Raw genomic sequence first — 27,931 nt, 5'->3', positions numbered from 1 at the left:
CTTACATCCTGCATCAACCTTTTTTAAAAATACCATAAGTATTGTAAATAGACAAAACATTTTTTGCAATTGCTGGTGAAGGTAATGCCAGTAACACCTCAACAGCAGGTCCCTTTCTACCAGTGGGAGAAACTACTTATGCTCGGTATAATTGTAAAACAGTCATCTAAAAACCTTTAGTACACGGAAAAGCTCCAACCACCAACAGGACTGGGTGGAATTAAAAATTTTAAAAAACAAACAAAAAAAAACCAACTTAGTTCAGTGGCACATTATTTCTCAGTAAGCCTCAGATCTGCTCCCTCAACACACACACTTTTCTTAGTGCACAGTACTTCTTTGTCACTCCCGCTCCGCTCAAGTGCACAGGGAAATGGCCAAAAATTCCTTTTCAATGGCCACAGAAAGCAGAGTGACCAGAAAACAGCTTACATGGAGTGATCATAACACTTGCCCTACTTCTTCCGTTCGGATCAATATCTGGCCACTGATGTATTTAGAGCGCTGCTCATTATTCCATCTGTTCCCAGTGAAATAATTCTGTAAGCCTTCTTTCCGTACGGGCATGTTTCAACCTATCCACAACTCTCAAAAGTTTGGGGACGGCCCTTTTAAATTCCAGAGGCTGATGCTTTTAAGATGAGTTGCAAACTCTTTATGTATATGCTGCTTTCATGTCAGAAGTACACAATTGTACAAATGGTTCTCTGTGGAGCTCCCTAGAGGACATGGTGTAATTAACAACCAGAAGGGGGATATACCGGTCCACAAAAGGGAGGAAGGGTCAACTGAGACTGGGGATACACACCACTTTCCTGCTGGACAGGTGGAGATGTGGATCCTCCAACAATCTGAGATTCCCCGGGTGTGGTTGCCTGTAGGATTGCAGAAAGATTTAACGAAGGAAGTGGGAAAAGAGTCTGGTTCTGAATCTGTGAATTCAACTGCACCAGTGCCTCCAGATGCTGGATCAGAGACAATGCTTCCCCCACAGGAATAGTTGGATTGGAGTCTCCAGCTGCAGCATGATTTTGGAGGTCAGATGTAGCAGAAGGTTCATTGGAAACAAGATGGGGCACAGATGGCACCTGAGAAACTCCACCAGAAGATGCAACTCCAGGACACTGAAGAATACCTAACAAATTGACATCGAGGGCAACATTGCCACCACATTCATGTGAGCATAAAGAGCATGAAGACAATGGTCCGTGATTCCAGTTCTGTGACGTGGCTGGCCCTGCATCAGCCTGAAACTCCGTATGTCCCCCAGTCATATTCTGCTGCCTTCCCAATGATTCCTGAGCCATGCTGGGCCCTCCCACCCAGGAGAAGTTGCTAAGTGAATGGAAAGCACAATCCTGCATGGATAGGTTAGTTTCCTCCTTTCTGTTTTGGCAGTGTGAAGAAGATGCTGCATGGCATGTCCCGCCATTTATGACTTCACCCACTGCCGTACTGAGAGCGAACATATTATTATAGGGCTCCTGGCTGTGAAAAACCGCTGGAGGATACTCGTTCCTAGACAGCCACTTACCTGTGAATGCCCTGGAAGGTACCTGTTGAAATGGTTCAGCCAGTTTGCTGCTCCCGGAACTGTCCAGAGGAGGAGAAAAGCATTTGGTCACAAGGTTATTTTTAAAAGTCACTGTCTTTCTTTTTGTTTCCCTTAAGAGGCTGGGCCCCGTGCTACTTGTAGAGGGGTCGCCTGAGACTTTCTTTGGGAGAATCAGTCCCAGCAACAAGCAAGAGTGATTTGCATCAAGACCTATTAAAACAAACAAAAAAGATGGTGTTAAAGGAAGATTTTTCCACAATTTATGCTGGAATCTTCCAAACTTTGGCCCAAATCCTTAGGTACTGTCTCACTCTTTACTGAATACTTACTGAGGCAAAACTCTCACTGAGACAAATCCTAAATTTCTTCCTCCAATAGTCATTGGCCGCTGTCAGAAGACAAGATATAGGGCTAGATGGACCATTGGTCTGATCCAGTATGGCCGTTCTTCTGTTCTTATGGATGCTTTGCCTGAGTAAGTACTAAGTAAAAAAACCAATAAGGATCACAGGTTTTCTTGTAATTTTTTTAACCTCATGCACATTTTCTGCATTACACTGAGATTTAATTTTTATTCTTCATCCACAGTTCAGCAATTGCATTCAACGGTTAGAGCCAAATTTTAAAAGGGACGTTAACTTGGCCTCTGAAATTGTGCCTGCAATTTTGGGCAGGCTTGTTTTTACACATACGTTTTTCACACCAAAATCTCAGGCCTGCAAAAGAGTGGATTTGTGCATGCAGTGCTTCAGTTACATGCGCAAACCAGGTAGTTCACAATCTGCAGTTGAGGAATGCAAATCCAAGTTTTTGCACACACACAATAACATGCATGTGCAAACACTGTTGTGCACAAAATTCCAGGCACAACTTTAGAGACCGCTGTAGAAAAATTTGCCTTTATTTTTTTGCCCATCTAGGTCAAAAGTAGAATTAAAAGAGTCTAAAATACATATTGCTTTCAAATTATGTATTTCTTTCTCAAACGAAACACTGACACTAATCACATAAACTCACTTGAAATCAGTGGGTTCTGTTTGCAAATGTCAGTCTGACCGTTCTGTGATGGGTGGCTGACCACAGCTAAACACCAAGGCAATTTTACTAAGGATGACCTACAATTTTCAGCCATCATGGTTTGTAGCTGGGTATCTGATTCTCCTGCCTTGTGTGATGGCTGAAAAAAGAACAGCCCATTTCAAATGGTCCAGGAGACATTAGAGTCTCTTGGTCTTGTCCTATCTTGATGGCAGAGTTCTGGACTGTCCCAGATTAGGAACACCAAGGTAACACAATTTATAATTAAAACTATCTGCTTCTCCGTGATGACTGAGTTCCCACTTGTCTGAGAGGTGAGACAGATGCCAGGTCAATCACCGGTGGATTGCGCTGCATCTCAGAGGTGATTCTGTCAATGATTACTGGGAAATGTCATCAGTTTCCAGCCTGGGTTCAAGTGTGCACTGACTGTGAGTACCTGATATGGAGATTACATGCTGTTACATCATGTGACGGGAGGTAGGACAGGGATTAGCTGCAGCTCTGACAAATGGCATTTCACATGAGGAGTAGCTGTGTGGGAACACACTGTTATGTGACAAGGGGTTACATGAGTTTACATCCTGATGTGCTGCAGGCAAGCACCAGGCATTTCGTTAGCCATATGTGGCAGTTACCTCAGGTCACGTGACACAAAGCTGGGCAGGGAAAAAAAAGGTCATAGGAATTAGGACAATGTGGGATTACTGGGCTCGATTTGCCTTTCATTTACTCTCATTTTATATTGCTGTCAATCTATTTACCTCAAAGGAGTTACTCCCGATTGACACTGGCACGAGGAGAATCAGATCCACTGGCTCTCTGACGTTTCTTCTGTGGCAACACAGGGCTATAGATGTCCATGCATCACAAGATGCAACTACCCATATTTTAAGTGCCTTTTTCTATAGCAAAGGGCATGCGAGTGCCCAACCCTACTTTTCAAATCTGCCTTTCACTGAGAAATAAATAGAGCCCCTTGCTTTCTGACACCCTGTAAAGCTGTGGATTATATTATACTGAATTATTTATAGCACTGGAACCTGTGATCCTCAGTCTGAAAGCAGCAAGTTATTTCACTGAGCCTCTCTGCGGCACACGCCAGAAAGGGAAGCCAGCTTGTTTCAAATCCATACCTGGGCCACCAAGTGGATGGAATTTGGCAGGTATTGGCTGGAAGGCTGGCAGCGGTACCATGAACATTTCCATCTGGTTGCTGTCCACAATGCCATATCTCTGTTTGTTGTTCAAATACGAGTACAGCATGTTGTAAGTGCTGAAGCCTTTGGTCATGGCAGGGCAGAATCGTATCATGCTCATCTCCTAAACAAACACAGGGAGAAGGAGACTGCGTGGATTGCCTGAAAACACAGTGCGGCTAACACTGTTCATCTAGCAGTAAAGAAGTACTACAAAAAAACGACTGAAAAACGCAAGGCATCTAGAAACTTGTTTGCATGTTGGAAGGGCTCAAGCTTAATCCCATTTGTGGGAGCGCTGCCGTTCCTTGTGTGCTTCACTCACTGCATTTTGGCAAGGTGAAGAGTGTTCACCTCACACACAACCTACAAACCACACTTTGGTGCACATAAACAATCTGACGGACTCTACATTCTGTGTGGTGATGACAAGAGTATGAACAAATTCAGGAGAGAGAGAGAGACCGACCAGCACAGACCGAGATCTTGCCTACAATATGGTAAAGACAATTTTTACCTGCAGATGGTACATCCCTGAACTGTGTCAAGTCAGCTCACCCCATTGGGCCTGATCCAGAGCTCAGTGAAGTCAGTGGAAAAACTTCCAATCACTTCAGTGGACTTTGGAATAAGCCTTTAGGAGTCTTCCATCCATGTCACACATTTATGCACGGCCACAATCCTTGAACCCAGTGGTTGTTGCCAGTCTACTGAACCTCCCAGGACTAGGGCCTAAATTCTATTAACTTTCACTTGCCACTTAAAAGGACAGAATGTCTTTTGTTTCAGTTGATCCAAAATATCATTCTATGCAACCATTAAAATTGTCCCTGATGGTATTGTAACTATGTGGGAAAGTGTAAGCCTTTGCAGGCATGCTTTCAAACATGTAAAGGTGACAGCCATTTTTGGTGCATGAATGCAGGCTGCTTCTGGTGTCCAGCAGCTGAGTTCTCCTGTGATGAAATATTTAAGGGTTATTATTATAGAGCTCAGTTCGTCTGACATCTTAGACCACAGGCTGAAGGAACTAGGATATGCTTAAAAGTCATCTTAGTACGTGACAAATCATCCTCAGCACTTGAAAACAAGAACCTTTTGAAAGGATACCTTGGCTTCAGCTGGCCATATGCTCTCTAAATAATCCCAGACGTCCTCCGGGAGAATACAGCCCCTTGACTGAATCAGCTCCGGTAACACCTATACACACCAGAAGGACAAAAATATAGGTTAACCACCTTTTCATAACTGTTGTTCTTTGAGATGTGTTGCTCATGTCCACTCCATTCTAGGTGTGTGCACGGCCACATGCAGGCGTCAGAGACTTTGCCTTAGTGGTACCCATAGGGTCGGCTCTGGCGCCGTCTGAGTGCCATGCTCATGCGTCGGTATATCAGGCGCCACCAGCCCTGCACCCTCTCAGTTCCTTCTTGCCGGCAACTCCGACAGAGTGGTAGGAGGGTGGGTAATGGAATGGACATGAGCAACACATCTCGAAGAACAACCGTTACAAAAAGGTGGGTAACCATTTTTTCTTCTTTGGGTGCTTGCTCATGCCAATTCCATTCTAGGTGACTCACAAGCACTATCCCTGGAGGTAGGCTCGGAGTTCACAGTCGTGCGGCTTGCAGCACTGCTCTGCCGAAGCCAGCATCATCTCGAGCGTGTTGGGTAAGTGCATAGTGAGCCATGAACATGTGAATGGACGACCAGGTAGTGGTCTTGCAGATATCCTGAACTGGCACTTGCCCAGGCAGGCCATTGACAAGGCTTACGCTCTAGTTGAGTGAGCAGTGACAATCGCTGGCACCTTCGCCTGGTCATAGCAGAAATGGATGCAAGATTTGATGCAAGACAAAATTCCCAGGGCGGACACCAGACGACCTTTCATCCCATCTGCCACCACGACAAACAACTGTGTCGACTTGCGAAATGGCTTGGTCCTCTTGATGTAGAAGGCTAGTGCTCTCCTGACATCCAGGGACCTATGCAACCTATGTTCCTCCTCAGACTTATGAGGTTTTGGACAGAAGACTACCAAGAAGACGTCCCGGCTCATGTGAAACTGGGAAACCACCTGGGGCAGGAAAGCCAGGTGTGGCCGCAGCTGGACCTTGTCCTTGAAGAATGAGGTATATGGCAGTTCCAAGGTGAGCACCCTAATCTCGGAAACCCTCCATGCAGAAGTTATTGCCACCAGGAACGATAATGTCCAGGAGAGAAGAAGAGAGCAGGACGCAAGGGCTCGGAGGAAGCTTGCATGAGCCGCGTGAGCACCAGGTTAAGGTCCCATGGAGGGACAGGATCCCAGGCTTGAGGATAGAGTCGTTCCAGAACCTTCAGGAACTGGCCTGTCATGCCATGTGCGAAGACCGATCAGCCCTGGAACGGAGGGTGAAAGGCTGATATAGCGGCCAAGTGGACCTTAATAGATGAGAGGAACAGCCCCTGAAGTTTACGATGCAAGAGGTAGTCCAGGATCAGCTGCAGCGAGGCCTGCACAGGCCTAACCCCGTGGGCCAAAGCCTCACACGTAAAACGTTTCCATTTGGCCAGATAGCTGGCCCTAGTGAAGGGCTTCCTGCTTCCCAGCAGGACCTGCTGGACTCGGGCCGAGCACTCCTGCTCCTCAGAACTCAGACACGGAGCAACCAAGCTGTCAGGTGACGCACTGCCAGGTTCAGGTGCAAGAGCCTGCTGTGATTCTGTGCCAGTGGGGCAGCGGCATCGGGGCCAACACATCCAGGAGCATGCTGAACCAATGCTGGCAAGGCCAAGCCGGGCTGATGAGTATGACCTTCGCCCTATGCTGCCTGATGTTCTTGAGGACCCTGTGGAGCAATGGGCACCAGCAGGAAAGCGTACATCAGAGTCCCTGTCCATGGAAGCACAAAGGCGTCCAACAGGGAGTCCCTGTCGAGCCCCCGGAACAAGTAGAACTGGTGGCATTTCCTGTTCTGGCGAGTCACGAACAGGTCCACCTGGAGAGATCCCCATTTCTGGAAGATAACGTCCACCACTTTGGGGTGGAGAGACCATTCATGGCGAGATGAGAAGGTTCTGCTGCTGACCACTTGCGAAGCAAGGGAGAGAGGCCCTCCAACTGACCACCACGGATGGTAAGAAGGAATTGAGAGGGCACAGAGACGGCGGCGCCTGATATACCGATGCATGGGCGCAGCACTCAGGAACGATAACAGCCAACTGTACGGGTACCGCTAAGGCAAAAGTCTCCGACGACTATGCACGGGGGCAGCCACACACCTAGAATGGAACTGACAGGAGCAAGCACTCGAAGAAGAATTATTATTTATTTGATATTCTGCAGATTTACTCAAAACCTACTCAAGCAATCCCCTACTGAGATCATTATTTGTTAGTAGTCATCTTTTTCACATTTATAAAGGCCACCACCCTAGTATCTGGGCACACTTTGCATGGTTTAGATCAGAAACAAATAACAGAAAGTGAACCCTTTTAACCCAAATTGTGCTTTCTGAGATTCCTTTTAATCTCAGAAAAATATAAGGAACAGTCCTGAACTGGCGCCTGAGCAATGGACTAGATGCTATAACTGGTGGTCTCCACTTTTAATTCCGATGATTCTGCCATTCTACAGCAGTTCCTGCTTGTACATGTGAAAACTCAGTTCAAAGTCCATAGTCTCATATCCACGGGAGTTCAACTGGAGTTGAGCATAAAAACCCTCAAATCATTGCAAATCCTCCAGGCACCTAGCTAATCCTATGACATCTCAGAAATGTTTCCCCTTTCCTGTTGTCCCAAACACAGGCCAAATGCTGAGGTCCTTACTAATCAGTTCTTACTTAGGCAAATTCCCTTTGGTTTCAGTGAGAGTTTGCATGAGGAACAAATGAGTAATAACTGCATAAGGGCCACACGACTTGGGTCTATAGCAGGGGTTCTCAAACTGGGGGTTGGGACCCCTCAGGAGGTCATGAGGTTATTACATGGGGGAGGTCATGAGCTGTCAGCCTCCACCCCCAACCCTGCTTCGACTCCAGCATTTATAATGGTGTTAAATATATTAAAAAGTGTTTTTAATTTATACTTGGGGGGGGGAGTGTCGCACTCAGAGGCTTGCTATTTGAAAGGGTTCACCAGTACAGAAGTTTGAGAATCACTGGTCTATAGTGTGAAAACACGTGATATAACTTGATGTAAGAATCTGAGCTTTGATGCCTTGTCTGAGGAACGCTACATGAAACGTGTGGTGTTTTATTAAATAATCAGTCTTGTTGACATAGATAATCCCTCCTGTTATGTATAAGAAAATAAGGGTCATACTTGAATGAGGCAAGTGCCGTAGCCTGAAACAGGATACGCTTTTGCCGCAAACTGTTTAATGCTGAACATCTGAATGAATCCTTCCCACAGCACAGTGTCTTTGACTTGCTTCTGTAGCCTTGGACTCTTCTTGAGGACACCAATTGAGACAGGCCTAAAACAGAATAAGTTTGTGTGTATTATATAGTGGAGTCATTCCTGTAGGTCTGGATATTCCATATGCTTTAATTGTGCTATTCTTTTATTTCCTGAGTAACTCCACCTCTTTTCCTGCACATTTTGCCCTTTAAAGGAGGGGAAAGGAGACTGCCACCTGGTCTGATTTGTTACCTCTGTTGTACCTTGTAACATGTAAGTTGGGGGTACAGAACATGCATATCTCCTCCCTGTATAAGAGATTGACAATGGTTCCTGCTCCAGCCCATCTCCTTTTAGAAGGGGCCACAAATGAAAACCCAAAGGGCAGGACTTGGGGATATGAATTCCATTTTCCAGACCTCTCTCTCTCCCCCACCCCTTTCCATCACCACATGATGCAAAACGGTCATGTAGGGGCATAACATTTGCTGTACTAGATCAGACAACTGGTCCATCTAGTCCAGGGGTCGGCAACCTTTCAGAAGTAGTGTGCTGAATCTTCATTTATTCACTCTGATTTAAGGTTTCACGTGCCAGTGATACATTTTAATGTTTTTAGAAGGTCTCTTTCTATAAGTCTATAATATATAACTAAACTATTGTTGGATGTAAAGGAAATAAGGTTTTTAAAATGTTTAAGAAGCTTCATTTAAAATTAAATTAAAATGCAGAGCCCCCTGGACCAGTGGCCAGGACCTGGGCAGCGTGAGTGCCACTGAAAATCAGCTCACGTGACACCTTCGGCACCCGTGCCATAGGTTGCCTACCCCTGATCTAGTCCAACATCCTGCTTCTGGCACAGATCAATACCTGGGGCTTCAAAGTTAGATAAACCCCACCTGTAGTATGTTATATCTCTCTGGCACCTCCCTGGGCTGAGGTTGGGCACCAGTCTTGTCTCAGAGCTCCCTTCCTGGACTACAGTTTTGCTGTGGGTTTGTCCTGAAGTCTGGAGCACAGCCCCCAAGCTGTGCTGCTCAGGGCATCTGCCCCGTTATTGGGGGCTTGTGGGGGGGGATTTACGGTAGCCCAAACGAAAAAGGCAGTAAACTTCCACAGCCCACAAGAGAGTCCAGGGCCTTCAGAAAGCAAAAGGGAGAGGGGAGGAGAAGGGGAAAAAGAGAGAAGAACCAGCCTGTCTCCCTTCTGAGAGGGCCTGGGCACCCACGGCTCTCAAACAGTTTCCCCAGTCAGTAACCCTGGCTGAACTCGGAGTTCCAGCCCTATTCCTTCAAAATGAACTCCCACACTGAGCTGGGACCCTCCCGTTTAAGAAACCATCCATCCACTGGCTTGACAAGTCGCCTAGTTGGGTCTGATTATGCCCAGAGGAGCTCTTTACCCTCTTCATGACTGAGGTGGGGATCGGTCCACCAAATCACCCCACTCCTCTAATGCAACTTGCCAGCTTATGCCAAGGAGCTTTGGTTTCGACTCCTCTTACACTGCAGAATTACAGAAGTTCTCAGCCCTTTTTAAAATCCATGTATGGACAGTGGAGAATATACAGGCCAGATGTTAAAACAAAAAGCACAATAGTAAGATAAAATACATTCGCACAAAGACCTGTCTTTCTCCAAATGTTTTCTCTCTTTGTCTGAATAGACACCGGTTGAATGTAATCTTCTGGAGCTGTCTTCTGCCTTCTTCTTTGAGGTTAGTTTGCTCTGCAGTCGGTTAAAACCTCTCTCACCATCAGGAGCCATCCTTCCTGTAAAGTCAGATAAAACAAAGATGTTTCTGTACGTTCTGATCACAAGAGAAAGAACAGTGCTCTATTGCAAGGTAGATTTCCATTTCAATGTGAATGTTTGAAATATAAACACAGAAATAATCTCGGAATTGACACTTTCTACTGCATTATGGCCAAAGATAACATTTGCCCAGGCTGCCAGCAAGTGTAAGGTCCTCGCTATACTGCCCTGGTTGTTTACACACCATAAACTCATCCATGCTGCCTAGATCTGGCTTGAAAAGAGCTGGGACTAGCAGTGAGGAATAAAGCTCTTTCCTTGGCCTCCAGCCCAAGCGTGAGTCCTGCTGACTTCTCTCAAGCTCTCCTCGCTTTCTTTGCCTGTGTAGATCAACATTTTTACAGTTCAATTTAGGGATCATGAGGGTGACAGACTAATAACACTAGCTTGAACCAGGCATCATCTGAGGCTGGTAACGTACAAACCACCGATACACCTCATTCCTCAACAAGAAACATCCCTTGCTAATTCGGTCCTGGGCCTCTTGAACAATTCTATCCAGTTGCATGATGGATTTGTGACATGGAGAAAGGTTACGCAGGATAGAATTTGAACTCATATTTCTAATGCTAACCAACCAAATCCCTTCTCCCAGCTTACTTACCTGTACAGATAAGGCAGTCTACGTCCAGTAAGTGACTCCTGTGCTGGTCGGTGGTGTCTCTTTTGGACTCTGCAGCGGGCTGGGAAATAGGTATCTTGTCCATACATAGTGCTGATCCCTAAACGGAATGTACGACAGTCACTAGCATACACATGTTGACCTTCATTCACCCGGAGCCTATGCTCCCCTAACAGCCTTATAGGAAGTGGTGGCTGAGTATCTATTCACACCCTCCTCATTCACCTCCTGGTGTCACCCACACTCTCTAGAAGAAAGACATGGGGGAGTTCCCACTCTCCCCCAGGGAAAGGCTGTTTTCCAGATTCCCATCTTTCAAAGAGGCCTATGGCCATCAAACAGCAATCGGGGATGGCTCCCCCTTCTGTTAGTAGTAAACCATCCGTTAACCGTTACTTCTTGCTGAAGTGACGGAGACACAGTGTCAACACACAACATCCATCCCCTTTATAAGAAACCAGAACAGCACAAGACACTTGAAAAAAAGAGCCTCTGATCTAATCTGGCTCACAGATCTATTGAAACCCTCTAGAAAAGCCAAACTTTGGGATGAATACTTACCCTTATACTTAATTCTTATGCTAATGAAGGACTGGTATCAGGGACCCTTCTTTTTGTTCTGTGTTTGTACAGAGCCTAGCACAATGGGGTCCTGGTTCATGACTAAGGCTTCTAGGCACTACAATCATCATAATAATACTGGCCCAGAACCCATCATAGTGCAGAAAAGCAGTATTCAGACTTCCTTATCTCAGCAATGACCTGAAGGCCCCCCGTATTCTACTCCAGAGCTTCTCCTGACCCCTCTCCAGAGACTGCCGTACATTTTCAGCAAGCAAATGTCCACTATGGCCTAGAACAAAATCATCAAACTTGTTTTCAGTGTGACTTTATCAAGATTTGAACTAAACACTGCAGAGATGGAAGGCATTGCATTAATCCACTACACCAGCTGGCCCACTACTCCCATCAACCCACTGCTCAGAAACGCATCTGCACTAAGATTCAGACACCAGCTGGTTTTAAGCACCTACATATTTCCCTTGAATCTTTCCTCATTCCTTCACATAAAAGACCCTTGTTGAGTCTGCTTGGTCAAACATGGACACTACTCACATATAGGTCTTCCAAAGTGAAGTCCTCATCCACCTCCCTGTGTATCTCTATTTCTCCTTTGTGGGTCAGTTTTGTGGGGCAACATCTTGGTGGTTCTCGCTGCTGTTTCTCTATCACCTCCAGCACCTGGAAGAATCACAATGTAGTACACAGAGATCCAAGTAGACATCTCTTGGACAAGGACTCACTCAAGAAAACAAACGTCATAAGGAATCAACATAGGCAAAAGGGGAGAGAGGGAGGGATAGCTCAGTGGTTTGAGCATTGGCCTGCTAAATCCAGGGTTGTGAGTTCAATCCTTGAGGGGCTCTGGGGCAAAGTCAGTACTTGGTCCTGCTAGTGAAGGCAGGGGACAGGACTCAATGACCTTTCAGGGTCCCTTCCAGCTCTATGAGATAGGTGTATATTTCCATATATATGTAAATGCAAACTGGATTTAAAAAGAAGGGGTTTTAAAGGTAAAGTCTTTCTCTTAGTGAAACAACAGCAAGGAATTCTAGCTATCCACAAGATAAATACAGAAACAGTACATCCCTCCCCCAATAACATGCATCAAACCTGACTTGGAGACCATCCCAAGGCTGAGCAGGAAATTCAATATCCATGGACAGTTCAGTTCTTGGCTTCCATACAGAGACTGGCCAACAAGGCTGCTATTTAGTATCAGTAATGATGCTAGCTAGTTTTTGTGATGTGGTCCCCTACCCATTAGGAACAGAGGGCAGAGACCATCAGATTCATCTCCTACAGGCAACCAAGCAGCTGTCTGATTTAACAACTTTCAGTCAATACCAGCCTGAGCTGCATCTGAATAGTGACATAGAGGCAAAAAGCTCTGGTTCCCATTGCCTATCCCCTGGGCCATCCCATTCTCAATACATTCATCCATCTAATCTGTATCAGGAAATGCAAAAACGTGACACTGTTACGTACGCCTCCTCTATTAAGAGGGGAAAATCACTGCTTTGTAAACATAAGCCCCACAGTGTCATAGAAAGAGGGAGGCAAGGAAGCCAATTACCTCTCCTTCCCGTTGTATTGGTAAGGAGAGTGTTGCACTCTTTTCCAAGTTTTGTTTTATAAAAGTTTTAGAAGACTCCAAAATATAAACCAATCAGGAAGAGGAAAAGCACAGGTGCAATTAAAGCACCAAGCCTGTTAGCCAATCCTTCTCCCTATTTTTTAAAAATCTAAATCATACTCAGACCCCTTAAGCAATAAAAGGGGCCATTTTCATACTGTAATTACTTTGGTTTAGATCACCTCTGTATCTTCAACACAAGAACAACGTCCAGCAAAAGCATCACAAAGAAGCCTTGGGGAAAGGGGGATGACACTGTGTTTCTCCCTCTCTGAGCTGCACTGGGATGACTTACATGTTTGCTCTCCTTAGCTCTCCACTCTGCCAACTCCTTCGGTGCCAGCTCCAGGGAATTCATTTGAACAAGACACTGAGGGGAAACCGCTCCGAGAACCACCTGGTGGAAGAGGAGCTGAAAGAACAAAAGAAGGATAAGCAGCCCTTGGAAGAACAATGACCACAAAGGACATGCACAGCCAGTCTGCTTCCAAAGCTCTCTCTCTTTCCTTCTCCCACTAAATGTATATTTCAAAGACTTTATCACAGTATCAGACAATTAATCTTAACTCTCAGCAGGTCTGGACTGGATTGCTTGTGCCATGCCTGGAGAGCCTAGGTTTTGCAACAAGATTTACATAGGAATTTGCACTCCTTCATCCATCCATCCATCCCTCAGGTTCACAGGCCAGATATCTGTACCAATGCAGGCCTGATGTTATGTGCTACAAAGAAGATAAAGATACTCAGGTGTTTGGCGCTGACCAAACGTCTCTACACACTTACAAAGGATGACATCTGATGGATGGTAGGCATGGCAAGTGCCACCAGGAATGAAAGATTAAGCAGCGTCTTAGAACCCTGGATAAGACCCCAAATGATCACGTCTGACCAACGAAGGGGATGCCTGGATGTGCACTTGCATAGTCTTCCTCCATCAGTGAACAGAATGAGGTTGGACAGTCTCTTTCTAGGCTGGTGCTCTAGATAGCCACAAGTTTAAAGACATGCCCTCTTACCAAGGTAATGGAGAAAGTTAGGTAAATTTTCTTAGTCTCTTACCTTATTTTTCGGAGATTTCAGGTTAAAGAGGAGACTGCGGTACTTGTTTTTGTATCGTTGGTCGACGCAAAGAAAGAGGTTGAATATTTCCTTCTCCACATTGTTTGCTAATCTCAATATCGTATCTTCATGGACATCCAGATCAGGAGACTCCTCCAACCTGGAACACGGCAAGCAAGAACCACAGATGGATGTGTCAGATCTGCCTGCTACACGGGAGCCAATTTATAAATGTACAAACTCTTTTCAATTAAAATCCCAAATAAATGAGCCAGAGAATCCTCCACCAAACAGGAAGCAGTCAGAAACTGGGGTCTTTTAGAAACTTAACCTTCCCAGGATCTCAAAGAGAAACCATTGTATTGTGAAATGGCTTGTTCCAACTGTGCTGCTATGTCAGAAAGCATGTAGCATGTCTTATTTATGCTCACGTCACCTTCAGAGTGGTTGCCAGAAAGGGGGGGGGGAGACAGAGATGTGCTCCAGCCCACATCCTAAGGGAATGCTTCCCTGTCCCCATACAGTAAATTGCATTTAAACTTGGGGGCCCTCCTAACTTCTGTACACTTATCTGAGCTTCTCACTTCTTCAAATACATTGTTATAACTTGAATTCCAGCATGGCGGCATTTAACTAATTCTAACCAAAGAACAGGCTGGTAAAAAGTCAAGCTGCCCCTACACAGCTCTGCAACTCTCCTGTGCAGCATCCCTGCTATTCTCCTCTGGCTGGCATATACCTGTCAAAACAACAAGGAGTCCTTGGGGCACCTCAGAGACTAACAAATTTATTTGGGCATAAGCTTTTGTGGGCTAGATGTTAATTGATTTAAATTGTTAGACTGACCTCACACTTGGTAAAGCAACCCCCATCCTTTCATGTATTTATACCTGCTCCTGTATTTTTCACTTCATGCATCTAATGAAGTGGGTTCTAGCCCACAAAAGCTTATGCCCAAATAAATCCGTTAGTTTCTAAGGTGCCACAAGGACTCCTCGTTGTTTTTCCTGATACAGACTAACATGGCTACCACTCTGAAACCTGTCACCATATACCTGTCACTCTGCCAGTGTGCCCCTGATTTAATATCAGCAGTACTGCCTGCTATTCCAGACCTAGAATTCTTGGGCCTCAGACAAAGCCTGCCAAACTCAATGGGAGACTTTCCATTGACTTCAATGAGTTTTGGACCAGACCGCTTAACAAAGGCTGAGAATCATGTGATAGTTTTGTAAAGTGGAAAAACACGGACTGAGGGCCTGAGTCTCCACTGCCTTCACCTTATATAGGCCTTTACATCTAGGCAAAGTGAGTGCAAGTGACTACGCAAGACAGTGGAGAATCAGGCCCTAGGATGAAACCCACCAATTTCATTTCCACTTCTGACCTAATAAGGATTTGAAGCTGGCTCTCCAGTTGTTGAAATGTACTGAATTAACCTCACCACCCTAATCCAATTTTCTGTGTACTAGCAAAACCTTCTTACATGATTACCTAATAAAAGGGCTAAGCCTGCCAAATGAATTAAACATGAACAGTAGCAAAGAGTGAGATAACAAATGGAGCAATCTATTGCAATAAAATAATTCTGGTACGCAAATGACTGTTAATATCATACATGACATGGAATGTTCTAGGTAAACAATAAAAGTTGAAACCTCTTAAAGGGCCACATTTTTAAAAAACAGCTCCCTTGCTCCTAAAATCAGCAAGGGCTGATTGTGCTATAGAATTAACACGTTCACCATAAGTGATAGGAGGATTTTCACATCATTCAACAGCCGCCCCTCTCATTGATTAAGGAATTGCACAGATGGACTCCGAAGGGAGTTCCACCCAATTTTCCACAGAGAATGGTGGCTGTGATGCAGGGCTCCATAGGAGTTTAAGCTGAGAAAATTGCAGACCTCCTCTTAAAATGGATCCATTCCCTATGGGAAACAAGACTATTACATCTCAGAGCTGCATGTTTTAAGAGATGTTCTGCTACTGCATAACAATAATCAAATCTACAAGAAAGTTTCCACTGTCCTGTCATTTATGAGAAACCGCATCAAACACAAGACTTTACTCAATAATTCCATGTGACTTTCATGTAAGATGTCCCCAGCCTTTTCCCTGCCACCTATCATGCATAAGCCACTTTACCTTTTCTGTAGCATCCCACGCAATGAGTCAATGACCTTAATTCGACTTTGTTCTTCAGACAGCTGCAAACCATGAACAGAAGCTGAAGCTTCTTTAGAGGCTGGTCTCCTACCCCTCCTCTTCTTTTCATTACTGTAATCTTAAAACAAAAGAGAAGCCCTAAAATCTCAGACACTCTCCCTGCAGTACTAGCAGGGGGAATTCATAAAGATCATTGCTGAACCCCCTCTGGGTCGGGAGTAGGGGGTGAAGCTTTTGTGCTGACAGATTTGTGAAGCAATTTTTTGAATTTCAGCAGCCAATAAAAAGTCCAATTTTTTTTTAATTGCGTCAATTGAACACAATGAGAGAATTCCAAGTTTTTGTCTGAAACCACTTCCATGAATGCAGTGGCTCTGAATTTCAAATAGCTAAATAATGCCAATGCAAACAACACTGCCTTGTAGCTAGCAGCACATAATCTAATGTAAGAAGGTATTTTGGCATTGAGTATGAAGGCTATTTAGTATATGCATCTGCCATAAACATAAAAAGATTTAGCCTCATCACTTGTATAACTAAACCGTATCACTTATTTATTATTATTCTAATTGCTATTTATTCTAGGTTATTGTTTTAACTGCTTCACTTCTTGCATCTTGGCTTCCATAGCCCATCTCCACTCCTGCATCTTGGCTTCCAAAGCCTATTGATGAGATAGTAAAATCAAAACAGAATGGGGTTACCCTGGAGCAGCGGTTCTCAACCTGCAGCCCACGGGCCACTTGCAGCCCCATCAGCACATATCTGCGGCCCATGTGACACCCACAGGGCCATACAGGTAATATTGGATGTGGCCAACAATGATAAATAGGTTGAGAACCACTGCCCTGGAGATATTTTTCTCGGGACATATCTGGCAAGTAAAGGCACAGGTACCAGAGGTGAAGTGGTTAATTTGGTTTACTGTTTAAACTAAGACTTTCATTCAAAGGAGACGAGGGCTTGGCGAGAGGCAGAAAATACTTACATTCCTAAATTATAATGATGCTAAACTAAAATTCCAGACAAAAAGGAATTCCCACAATACACCCATTTAGTTCAAAGAGGGTTGTGCCAAAACACAGAATGGATTTACAGCTGAATACAGACCCTTTTATATTCCTCCAGCCCTTTAAGAAAAGCCCATTCACCCATCATACAAATCACTACAACCAGGGGCAGATTCTTGTAACTTATTAAACCGAGCATCAAATATATCTTGTAATAGGGTATATACTGCACCGTTAGAAATATTCTGCACTGCCACAATACTTTGTGTAACATAATTACACTAACAAATCAAAATGCAAGGGGTGAAGGCCATGTGTCTGGAGTGAAGACTTTACCCTATTTGCGTGACAACTGAATTGACAGATTACTGCCACTGGAATTAAGTTATGGCTTCCCAGCTTCGTTCCGTCCTTTGTATACACTGGAAAATTCTCCACGACATTATTTAATCTGTTCAAGTAGCAGCACTGCTTTATCTTTTTAGGATTAAGGTCTAATCTATTTATAGCGAGCCAGGGCTGTGTGTGCTAGGACAACACTGCTGCTCATCTGCTACCTGGGCCATAGTTATAAATAAAACAAAGATCACCTACGCATCAATCAGTGTAAAAGTAAGGTCTTTCCTGCTAATGGCAGAAATGCTACCAACAAAGGTGGGACATTACAGGGACACCACACTGCCCTGTGGTAACTGCTTTCCTACGGAAGATGCAATAAAGGAAACAACTTCATTTTTGTACTGCATGCTGATAAGACAGCCAGTGTCAGCCTTTATTCACAAAGTGCCTGGTTCTGCAAATCCCACTCACTTTGAATAGTCCTTATAACCCAGTAGTCACACCAAGCTCAGTGGGACTCCTGGCCTGAGTACTACTCATTGTGAGTAAGGGCTGCACAACTGGACCCCAAACCCAGTTTTATTCACATTTCCTCTGAACAGCCCGTAGAGCCAGAGAGCAAGCCGGGTTCTCGGCCACCTCGTGTATCATCAACAGGATCAATTTCGACTGCAGAATCTTCAATATTGGAGAGAAACTGAGAGGCAGAAGGAACCCAGATTGATTTTCAGAATCTAAGCTGAGATTCTATCCATTAGAAAAATCACCTCTTAACTTGTAAACTGAGCAAATCTGCTTTGGAACTGTGAGACTGAGAAGAAAAGCCCTCAGTGTGACCTGACGGTCACTTTTTGTGCATAATGCCACTTGAACAAGTTTCATAACATTTGATGACCTTCCTCAGCATTAGCATACTGCTAGAAGTAGAGTGATCAGTTCAGTTCACACTACAAAGATCCTGCCCCTTGCGAGGGGGGTGTTAATTCCTCTTGAAGTTCCTTCCCCAGGAACACTGCTAGCAGATTCCCCTTAATTTAAAGGGATAGCAGGACTGAAGGAGCAGACGGCTGCTTGAACAACATACCAGTGTGTTAGCTGCAGGAGTTACCCAACAGCTCTAGACACACATCTCAGTCTGGGAGTCACTGTACCAGCAAAGCCAGTCACCGTGTGAGCATGAGCTATGCAAGTTTCTCTGTGTAACTTTGGTTAATGCACCTCAGCCATGACCTGTAATAAGATCTGCTATTCAAGTATTCGGCATCTTTTTAGCATAGACTGTATCATGCCGAACTGTTTAGAAGCTAAGGGCTGTGAACAAATGCCCACCAAATTCATTTTCAGCTGGCCTGCACCAGGATTTAAATCCCCAGGAGGGAAAAGACAAGAGCTGAACTGGAACCAAATAAAGTGTGGTACTCTTCCAAACTCCATCCAGAACCTGAGTTCTGTAATGTCCATAAGCAGATAGCGCAGATCTTAATAAACTGATCCGCCCTCTTATTTCTTGGATATGCTGATCAATGTGAACTAGTTAAGAATTTTGACATTTAGAATATCATTATTATGCTTCAGGTTCAATACCTCCTTGAGAAGACATGGGGCAGTTCTCATCTCTCACACCTATTGTTTCATGATGTCTGTACACTCAGAACGATACCACTGAATTGATTTACATTCAGTTCACATTCTAAAGGTTCATTTTTCAACCATAAGGGCTAGAGACTTAATTACTTTCTTAATTACTTTAATTTTGTGAAGGCCAGCTTCCAAGAAAAAGTAATGGCTAATGCTTCACCATCTGTATTACCTTGCCTCCATAAGAGAGGTTACACAGCTAGACCCTTTCTGTATCAGCTGCCCTTGTGAAAAGGGAACTGCCATATGAAAGAAACTCCTCTAGGCACATTTCCACTTCAGAAAGCTTAGGGTGATCTGACACAGCACACAATACAATGAGGAACATGAACATACACAGCTAACAACAGTGAGAATAAGATGACTCAGTTTCTAGGCCACCTGTCCTTGGTTTCAGTGTTTAACAACTTACCTGAGTTCAAAGGCTTTTGCCAAAGCACATGTGCTGCGTATGGTTTCAGGAGCTGCTTCATTTCTTTTTTATATAATGTTGGGAGGTAATCGCTGTCTTTAATTTCCTGGTGTTGCATCAATCATAATAAAGATTAAAGGAAGAGAGAGGAAAAATGGGATGAAAAGAGAATGGAATATGGAAGAACTCATGCAGACAACCAGCCTTGCTAGCACAAAATTCAGTGACACCATATACCAAATACCCAGCTGCAGATAGCTTTGGGAATGGAATTAGTCACTGCTTTCAAGTCTTACACTGCTCAGACCTTTATTTATAATATCTTGAGAGTTTGTGTTTAGATTCAGGCTATTACTGCTTGTTTTTCTGCTTCTCTGCTACTGAAAATAATTTCTACTTCCCATTAATACCTCTCAAATATCTGAACAGTGGAATAATATTCTCATTTTATAGACACCTGTTCACTATCAAGACCAGTTCAAGCAGACCTGCAACTGCATGTGTAGCAATTCAATTGGGTTCCCTGGCAGCAAGACCCGAGATTCAATGTAAAATCATCTCCTCTCTCCTCCACCTGCTCCTGAGGCTGCAATTAGCGGAAATTCCACAGTCCACCAGAAACTGGACAAAAATCACCACCTCATTTCACACAGGCCACTGAACATCCAAGGGATGGTAACAGTTTTGGTTTACTAGGGACCTTGGGCAGATTCAGACTAATGATCTTGCGGTAAAAGGCCTATAGCCCATTATCAATCCTCTATCCATGCTTTATTTTAAATTTCCCTCTTGAAAATCACAGTAATCCCACCCTTCTTGCTACTCCGCATTTTCTTTTTCACTGGGTTATGTCAGGATGGCACATGGAGAGATGAAATACCTGAGTAACCTGGAAATCAACATATACATCTTCTGATAAATCCTCCAATTCCTCCACTCTCCGCATCTTACATGGCTTACAAGCCTTGCTGCTGGAGACTCCCGGGACAGGCCTAGACATTTTCTGAAGGAGGAAAACATTGCCCGTGACAAAGACATTTCCAAAACAGAGCGTTAAATTGAAGTAACAGAAACATTCTCCATCTCCTAGTCCTCCAAGCCCCTGTTGCAACCACAAGGATTTATCCAATTTTCCTACTCCATCATTACTTCACTGAATTGTGATCACTATTCTTTAGGCTAGAGGAGCAACTGCTAAACAATACGAGGCTTCTCTCCCTTCAGAAGCTAGGCACCTTGCTGTCACAGCACTGACAGCAGCAGGGGCTGGGAACTGCCCAGGTGTCCCACATCATAACTCAGGGCACAGATTGCTAGCCCCTAGACATACTTTTTTACTCCACATGTAATTAGACTGTGTACTCCTTGCCACAGGATACTTTTGAGATCAAGAAATTAGTCAGATTGAAGAGGAGACTAGATGTTTATATGGATAATAAAAATATCCAGGGTTATAACAGTTAATGCAACAAAAGAATTTGGCTAAGGGAATAAACCTCACGTGTCAGAGTTTAAATTAGGGCTGTCAATTAATGCAGTTAACTCACGGGATTAACCCAAAAAAATTAATCGCGATTAAAAAAATGTATCGCGATAAACAGCAGTTTTAATCGCACTGTTAAACAATAGAATACCAATTGAAATTTATTAAATATTTTGGATGGTTTTCTACATTTTCATATATATAGTATTCTGTGTTGTAATTGAAATCAAAGTGCATATTATTTTTTATTACAAATATTTGCACTGTAAAAATGATAAACAAAAGAAATAGTATTTTTCAATTCACCTCATACAAGTACTGTAGTGCAATCTCTTTGTCCTGAAAGTGCAACTTACAAATGTAGATTTTTTTTGTTATATAACTGCACTCAAAACCAAAACAATGTAAAACTTCAGAGGCTACAAGTCCACTCAGTCCTGCTTCTTGTTCAGCCAATCTTAACTGATAATTAGTCTCTTTCCTTCATCCTCACTTCAACAGTGGCTTCCCAACATCAATCTCTCACGGGGGGGGGAGTGACCATCTGCTCTCCCTAATGACTCCTTGGCTAACTGGCAAGAGGCTGCTTATGCAAGAGGAAATTAACTACTACTATTCCTCTCTGGAAAGGCTTTTCCCTAGCACATATTGGAGATTACAAATTGACTCCTGACTCTTTCTCTCCTGAGATTACCTGCAAGGGTACCAATATGGTATCAATTTTTGTCATGTGGACTTCTGTCTGCTAGGAAATAGATAATTACCATCAACTTTTGCCACACAAGTCAATAAACACTCGGGAAATTAATGACGTCTGGTCACTAACAACTTGGTCTGAATTCAAGCCATTGCTAGAGGTGAAAGTATTTATATCCCATTACCGATCCCTGACAAAGCCCTGGCTGGGATGATTTAGTTGGGGTTGGTCCTGCTTTGAGCATGGGGTTGGACTAGATGACCTCTTGAGGTCTCTTCCAACTCTAATCTTCTATGATTCTAGGATTCCTTTGGCTATCTATACTTCACTTTCAAGTTTCCTTCTAAAAAAAAAAATCACAATCTTGCCTAATTGCTGCTCTCCATTTCATTGGGCTACTTTATCATGATGTGGGGTGAGGTAAAATACCTTAGGGGGCTGGCAACAAACACACATCTCATCATTTGAAGAATCCTCCAATTCTACCAGTCTCTGCAGTCTCCTTGGCTTACAGGCCTTGCTGGGGACTCCAAGGAGTCCGACTACTGGCCCAGACATTTTCTGGAGGAGAAAGCAAAACATTTTAAAACAGAAAAAATAGCTGTAAAATAAGTCCCTGAGACTTCCTTCTGCCCCCAAAAGGACCTCTACATTCCTTCTGGAACCTCAAGGCATCCATCCAGTTTTCCAACTTTGACATATTCCTGGATTGTCACTACCCTTTTAGCCAAAAAGTGCAGGACAGGATTCCCTGACAAAGCAGCTCTTGAACTGGCCAGAGTGGTGGTTGTTGAACTGCAAGAATATCTTGATCTCTTCAGGACTTGAGCATGATGCATCCACAACACTCCCAGCTCCTGACAGTGCAACGGTGTAAGCAACAAGTCTCCCAAACATCAGTATAGTTCACACACAACTAGGTACTAAGCCAGTTGAAGGGCACCTTTTTAACCCAACCAGACAAAGGAAATGATTAGTGATAACTAGTCTACATTGTCTTCCCTTCCCCACAGTCATATCCTCTCCTGATGCTTTCTACACAATTAGATCACTGGATAGAGAATTCCAATACAGGAAAGAAAACTGCCTTATCCTTTGCCCAGATGAAGTTGCATTGTTCTATTTCCCCAAAGATAGGTCAGGTCTTCCTTAATCCTGCCAAAGCAAGAAATGACCATTGACAAATCCAGTAGCCGCATAAACATGAGAAGTGGGCACAACGGGTTAGTTGCTTCTGTGTCTATTTATTCCTTGACTGATTAGCAAAGGTTTCTGCAGACTGAGAAGAACTATTCCCCTCATTCCACTACTCTTCCCCTCATCTTCAAAAGGGGAAGGTAGAGGGATTCACCTCCCACAGATTGCCTGCTGGTGATTTCTAGTCAATTCCCATCTGCATCCACCAAGCTAATGTGATGGCTATGGAACTGCAACCTGAGGACAATGGGGGACAAAGAAGAATTTGGGAGGCCCAAATTCCCATTTGAAATTAGGCCTAAAGATTCACTCTTCACCATCGTCTTCTATGCCTAACTGAGGAACATAACACAAAGGAGAAAAAAACAACAGAAGAAAGGAAAGCATAAACATACGTAATACACAATTTGCACACCATGTGACTGATGAACCAAAGGGCCCTCTTCCTCCTTGGACAGAAAGAGAACAGAGAGATTATAATCCAGTATTTTAATCTACTCTAATGTGTTGTTAGTTATCTCATCCTATAAACCAATCTCTTGCTGAATACTTAAATAATATTTCAGCCATAAAACTTTAGACACAAAATCACACAGCCCAGCTCAGATGAGAGGTGCTGTGGGTAGTAAAGGATATTCTAGATTATAGCAAAAGCAACCCAGAAAGAGGTTCACTAAGATTTATCTTTCAGCAAAGAGATTGAGGGGTTTGTTTTCTATATGTGCCATTACAGTATAAAACGTTTCATCAAAGCTGTATGCAGTTGTTCGACACTATGGAACCTACTGTATTTCAAGCGCATTGACACCTATTGGGGTAGGAAGAACCAATCTATTATAGAGTCTTCTGCTACATTGTTGGCCCAATCACCTTTGTCTTGCTCCAGGAGAGCATTTCTGCCTTTAATCTAAACTGGTATCCCTTGGACCTCTTTTCTCTGCTAACCCCCGAACAAGTCCCGGCATGACTGAGAGCCATAAATATGCCCCTTGCTTATAACTTCTTAACCTTGCCAGACCCCTATTTAATCCTACCACACATACTGAAATAGTCCCATTTATGTTGGTGTTTGCACACTTATCCCTGTACAATGGCATGTCACACTGGCTGCTATAGGAATGGGTTGTTTTGGAGAGGCAAGACTTATTATCAGATTTCTTATTAATCCAAAGCCTGAATGAAGTTCATTTCCCCACAAACTGATGCCAAGTGCCATGAAGCTGTCTCTGATCCTGCTGAAGCTAACATAACATTTGCAGACTGGCCACGCAAGCAGTCTCAAAGCAGCATTTTCTGCTTGTCCTGCACTAAGGCCACGTCTACACTGCGCGAGATACAGCAGCTTTAATTCTAGGATTCCTTTTGCCAACTCTGCTAGGGGGTTACAGCAGCATAGACACAGACTACAGCAATAGAAGGGATTTTTCCATTGCTGTAGAAACTCCATCGACCCAAGCATCAGTCAACCTAGCTGCATTGACATTGAGGGTAGGTTGGCATAGCTACAGATTTTTCACACCCCGGAGCAGCGTAGCTATGTTGACTTAAGTTTTAAGTATAGACTAGGCCTAAGTTAGGGATGTGTTTGAATTTCTATTAACTACCTACACCCTAGGGCAGTGTTTCTCAACCTATTTCATACCAGGGACTGGCTTGCTGACTTCCTAAATTGTGTCAGGGAGATGTCAGGGATCATCAGTTAAGAAACACTGCCCTAAGGCACAGCCCAGGGTACACCACAAACATTTGTATCCTGGAACAAATATTTAGGAAGTGTCCAGACTAGCTTTTAAAAACATGTTAACCAATAATCAATGAAGTCAAGATAAAAAATTCTAGTGTTGACGAGAATTCTCAGGGACTAATTCTGCAGCATGCTGAGGACTGTCCTATGAGGTGCTGAGCTCCATCAATAACCAGTGTTGAGGGGATTCAGCACCTCCCAAGGAGATGTTCAGCACTTTGTAGGATTAGGCCCTCAGGCTGAACATCAGCAATGCAGAGCAGCAGGTTTTATGAGTTACTTCCAAGAATGTGAGAAAACTGGGTAGGAAACGGTTAAACATTGCGGGGGGGGGTGCTAATTTGGAGGAATATTGTCAGGACCACTACGTACTTGGGGCCAAATGTTCCTTTCACCAAATAACCACATAATTCATCAGATTAATTTTTCATCACAAGCTTTACACAATGAAACACTTTTCAACTTATTCTGCAACTTGAAAATGATGGCGTAACCTATGTGAAACTCTGAAGATCTATCATTGTAATATATTATTGTTATTTGTTTATTATTTGTATTAATATGAGCACACAGAATATGCACAAAACAGAAGACCCAAGGTCAATTCTGAAATAAGTTTTCCCTGCCCCTGGTCTGTAAAAGACCAATGATTTCAATGGAAATAAGGTGCAGATAAAGCTATGCTGAGCAGCTTGATAACAGCAATCAAACAAAAGAGCCAGATGTCCATAGACTAGAGATAAAAGAATCATGCTGTAATTGCGACAAAGGAAAACCACTTGGAAAATAAACAGGAAGAATTACAAGAATGAAAATCCCCACCTTATTCCATCTGAGAAAGATCTGCTTTGGAGAATAGTCAGGCAGAGTCCATCCCAGAAAAACAACCAGTGAGAACATCATAAAAATTCCTTACACTTCATCCTAAAGATCTATGCAAGCTATATATAGAGGATTCAAATCAACTGCCACTGAAATGCCATCACCTCCGGGGTGGACCACAGCAGCTGTCTAGCTAGGCACAGCACAATAGTCTAACATAAGAAAATAAGCCTATAGCCAAATGAAACTGCTGAGGAAATTTTAGGAAGTCAAAATATAATTATCCTAACTGGAATATAACACCAGGGCTAACAGACCTATTCTTTCCATATATATCTTAAGAACACAAGTAGCCAAGCCACTAGTTTTATATCTCAACCAAAGGACAGCCTCTTTACCAGCCAAACTACCCCTAATGACGCTGGTACATTGGTTCAGTATTGATTAAGCGAAAAGAGTGCCACCCACTGAATCACTAACACCACTTCCTGTAACACCAGCTAAGGATGACAGCAGCGCCTGTCTCAACCATTTTAGCAGGTCCCTGCATAAATGTGAGAAACAACATGCCAAACGCATCCTTGGTGTAATTCCCCTGAAATCAATGGAGTAATGTAACAGGTGAATTTGGACCCATATTTTTAAATATCTTGACTCTAGCTGCCTGACTGGTTTTAAACTGACATACTTCAATAATGCTAACATTTCAAAGTGCCTATTTAGACTTTGAAATTACCATCAGCAAAGGATGCAGATCACCTCTTTCTTTAGTGTTGGTACTGTTTCCTGGAGAAAATTTTCTACTGAGGCCTTTAAGCCAGTTATGACCACTGGAGTTCTACAGCATGGTTGCCTTCATCTTTATTGTAACTGACGCAGCTACACAGATTACAGGTCCCAGCACATAATACTTCAACTAGAGGGTGGCAAAAAGCTGCTCCAATCATGATGCAGGATTGTAGAGTAGGACATGTGGTCTTTGCAGCATGGCCAGGGTGGATCTGTTTTCACTACTGTTAGCCCAGGCTCTTACCCAGATGCTGCCCCTAGAGCCCCCTCTTCCTATTCCCATAGAGTGGCTCAGCTTACTGCAGCACAAAGAATCATGGGATGGCCTCAGAAGTCCTAGCAACACACACGCAGCACCAGTGAGGACACAGTAACTTGGGCCTGGCTTTGCAATATGGCTGTTCAGACCCAGGCTCAGCCAACCCGAGGGCCAGTCATTCAGGATAATTCTGCAGTGAAGACATACCCTAAATTAAAGCCAAGTCTGAAATCTGCTCTCTTTTATGCATATATTCATGATCATTATCCCTAAAAACAGTATTTGTACATACCCCTATGAGACAGGTTTCTTTGGCTGAATCCGGAGCTACTTCTTTTCCTACACAACTAATTTGTCCATCTCTGTCTGATTCAAGACAACAAAAAGCTGTGCTTTTTTTAATATCACTGTGCTTGATTTTGTTTATGTCATTGGAGCAAGAATGACATTCTGCCTTGTGTGTCCGTGACACTGGCACCTCCATGCTTTGTGACTGCAAGGTGACCTTACTAGGATTCAAATGCTCTCCTCCAGTCTCCTGTTTCACAGCCTTATTTTGTCCATCAGGGACATTCGCAACATCTACATTATCTAAGTCCTCTGCAATTTCCATCAGAAACCAAGAACTATCGTCACTTTCATCATTGGATTTGAAATTTCCTTGGTTTAAGGATTTCTGTTCTTCCACATTCAACTGTCTCCGGGAAACTTCTTCAGCAGATTCCTCTAAGAAATACTGAACCAAACTATCCACGCTGGGCATCTGATTCTTCATTTCGCTAAGAAGCTCACCCTTCTGATTAGCCCCAAACTTTTCCACAACAGGTGGTGAAATGCAGCTGGGTTCACAGACTGTGATGTGTATGTCTTCAATACTATCACTCTGATCAGGCAGGACAGGAGATCTATTATGGGACTTTCCTTCACCAAACACATTCTCTGTCTTGGTGGCTGACAAATATGTGGAGGTACCTTCCACAGGAATTACTTGAAGATCCTCAGTCTGCAAAGTGTTCCCAGGTGCCAGAATAATCCTGCCGGACTGACTAATATTACTGGTAAAAAGTCTAGAATTAAATCCTTTTCTATTTGGATTCACCACTAAATAGCTATAAGATATTTCCTCCCTTCCTAATTGCGTAACTGGATTGTTCCAGAATTTCCTAAACTTTGCAACAGGCGTTATTACCTCTCTACTTTTTTCCTTCTCTACCTCAGGAGTCATGTTGGATAGAGGGCAAGAATCTGACTGTAATCTCTTTGTCCTTGAGCCTTCCTCTTCCACGTTGGAGAGATTTATGAGAGAATGCTTATACTCTTTTTCCACAAGCGACAGCCTAGAGAAAATGCCCTCCCCAATCATATCTGAAAGATCTGGAGAGTCCATTTGAGTAAATGACTCTTTTCCTTGAGTTTCTTCAGAGTTATGGTGAATCTTTGTATCCATACTATCTGATCCTCTTGAAGTGACTGCTTCTTCAGGACTTTTGATCTCTTTCTTT

At 43.6% G+C, this 27,931-nt stretch overlaps 1 protein-coding gene across 3 annotated transcripts; it reads right to left on the bottom strand.

The window, feature by feature from the left end:
• Positions 1-26: 26 nt before the first annotated feature.
• Positions 27-27,931, bottom strand: SPOCD1 (SPOC domain containing 1). 3 transcript variants are annotated; one of them, XM_044997526.1, is made up of 15 exons: positions 26,722-27,931; positions 23,211-23,264; positions 22,048-22,179; positions 20,319-20,441; positions 19,439-19,544; positions 16,019-16,157; positions 13,871-14,030; positions 13,107-13,223; positions 11,731-11,856; positions 10,597-10,714; positions 9,805-9,949; positions 8,101-8,254; positions 4,903-4,992; positions 3,730-3,916; positions 27-1,765 (listed from the first exon to the last, which is right to left on the bottom strand). In XM_044997526.1, the coding sequence occupies exons 1-15, from the start codon at positions 27,874-27,876 to the stop codon at positions 738-740; spliced, it is 3,834 nt and encodes a 1,277-aa protein (XP_044853461.1). In that variant the 5' UTR covers positions 27,877-27,931; the 3' UTR covers positions 27-737. The 3 variants fall into 3 exon arrangements, with proteins under 3 accessions (XP_044853461.1, XP_044853462.1, XP_044853463.1); XM_044997527.1 differs by lacking the exon at positions 23,211-23,264 and having other exon boundaries at positions 26,722-27,930; XM_044997528.1 differs by lacking the exons at positions 22,048-22,179; positions 23,211-23,264 and having other exon boundaries at positions 26,722-27,929.

The sequence above is a fragment of the Mauremys mutica genome, chromosome 23 (assembly GCF_020497125.1).
Source record: "Mauremys mutica isolate MM-2020 ecotype Southern chromosome 23, ASM2049712v1, whole genome shotgun sequence".
Classification (NCBI taxonomy): Eukaryota; Metazoa; Chordata; order Testudines; family Geoemydidae; genus Mauremys; species Mauremys mutica.
This window is presented reverse-complemented; position numbering and strand designations above follow the sequence as displayed.

Coding starts and splice junctions, on each gene's coding strand:
- SPOCD1 (XM_044997526.1), bottom strand. CDS start 27,876: ATGGATACAAAGATTCACCATAACTCTGAAGAAACTCAAGGAAAAGAG. Junction 23,265..26,721: donor AAGAAACCTGTCTCATAGGG/GTATGTACAAAT, acceptor TTTCTGTCCAAG/GAGGAAGAGGGCCCTTTGGT. Junction 1,766..3,729: donor CCATCCACTTGGTGGCCCAG/GTATGGATTTGA, acceptor TTGTTTTAATAG/GTCTTGATGCAAATCACTCT.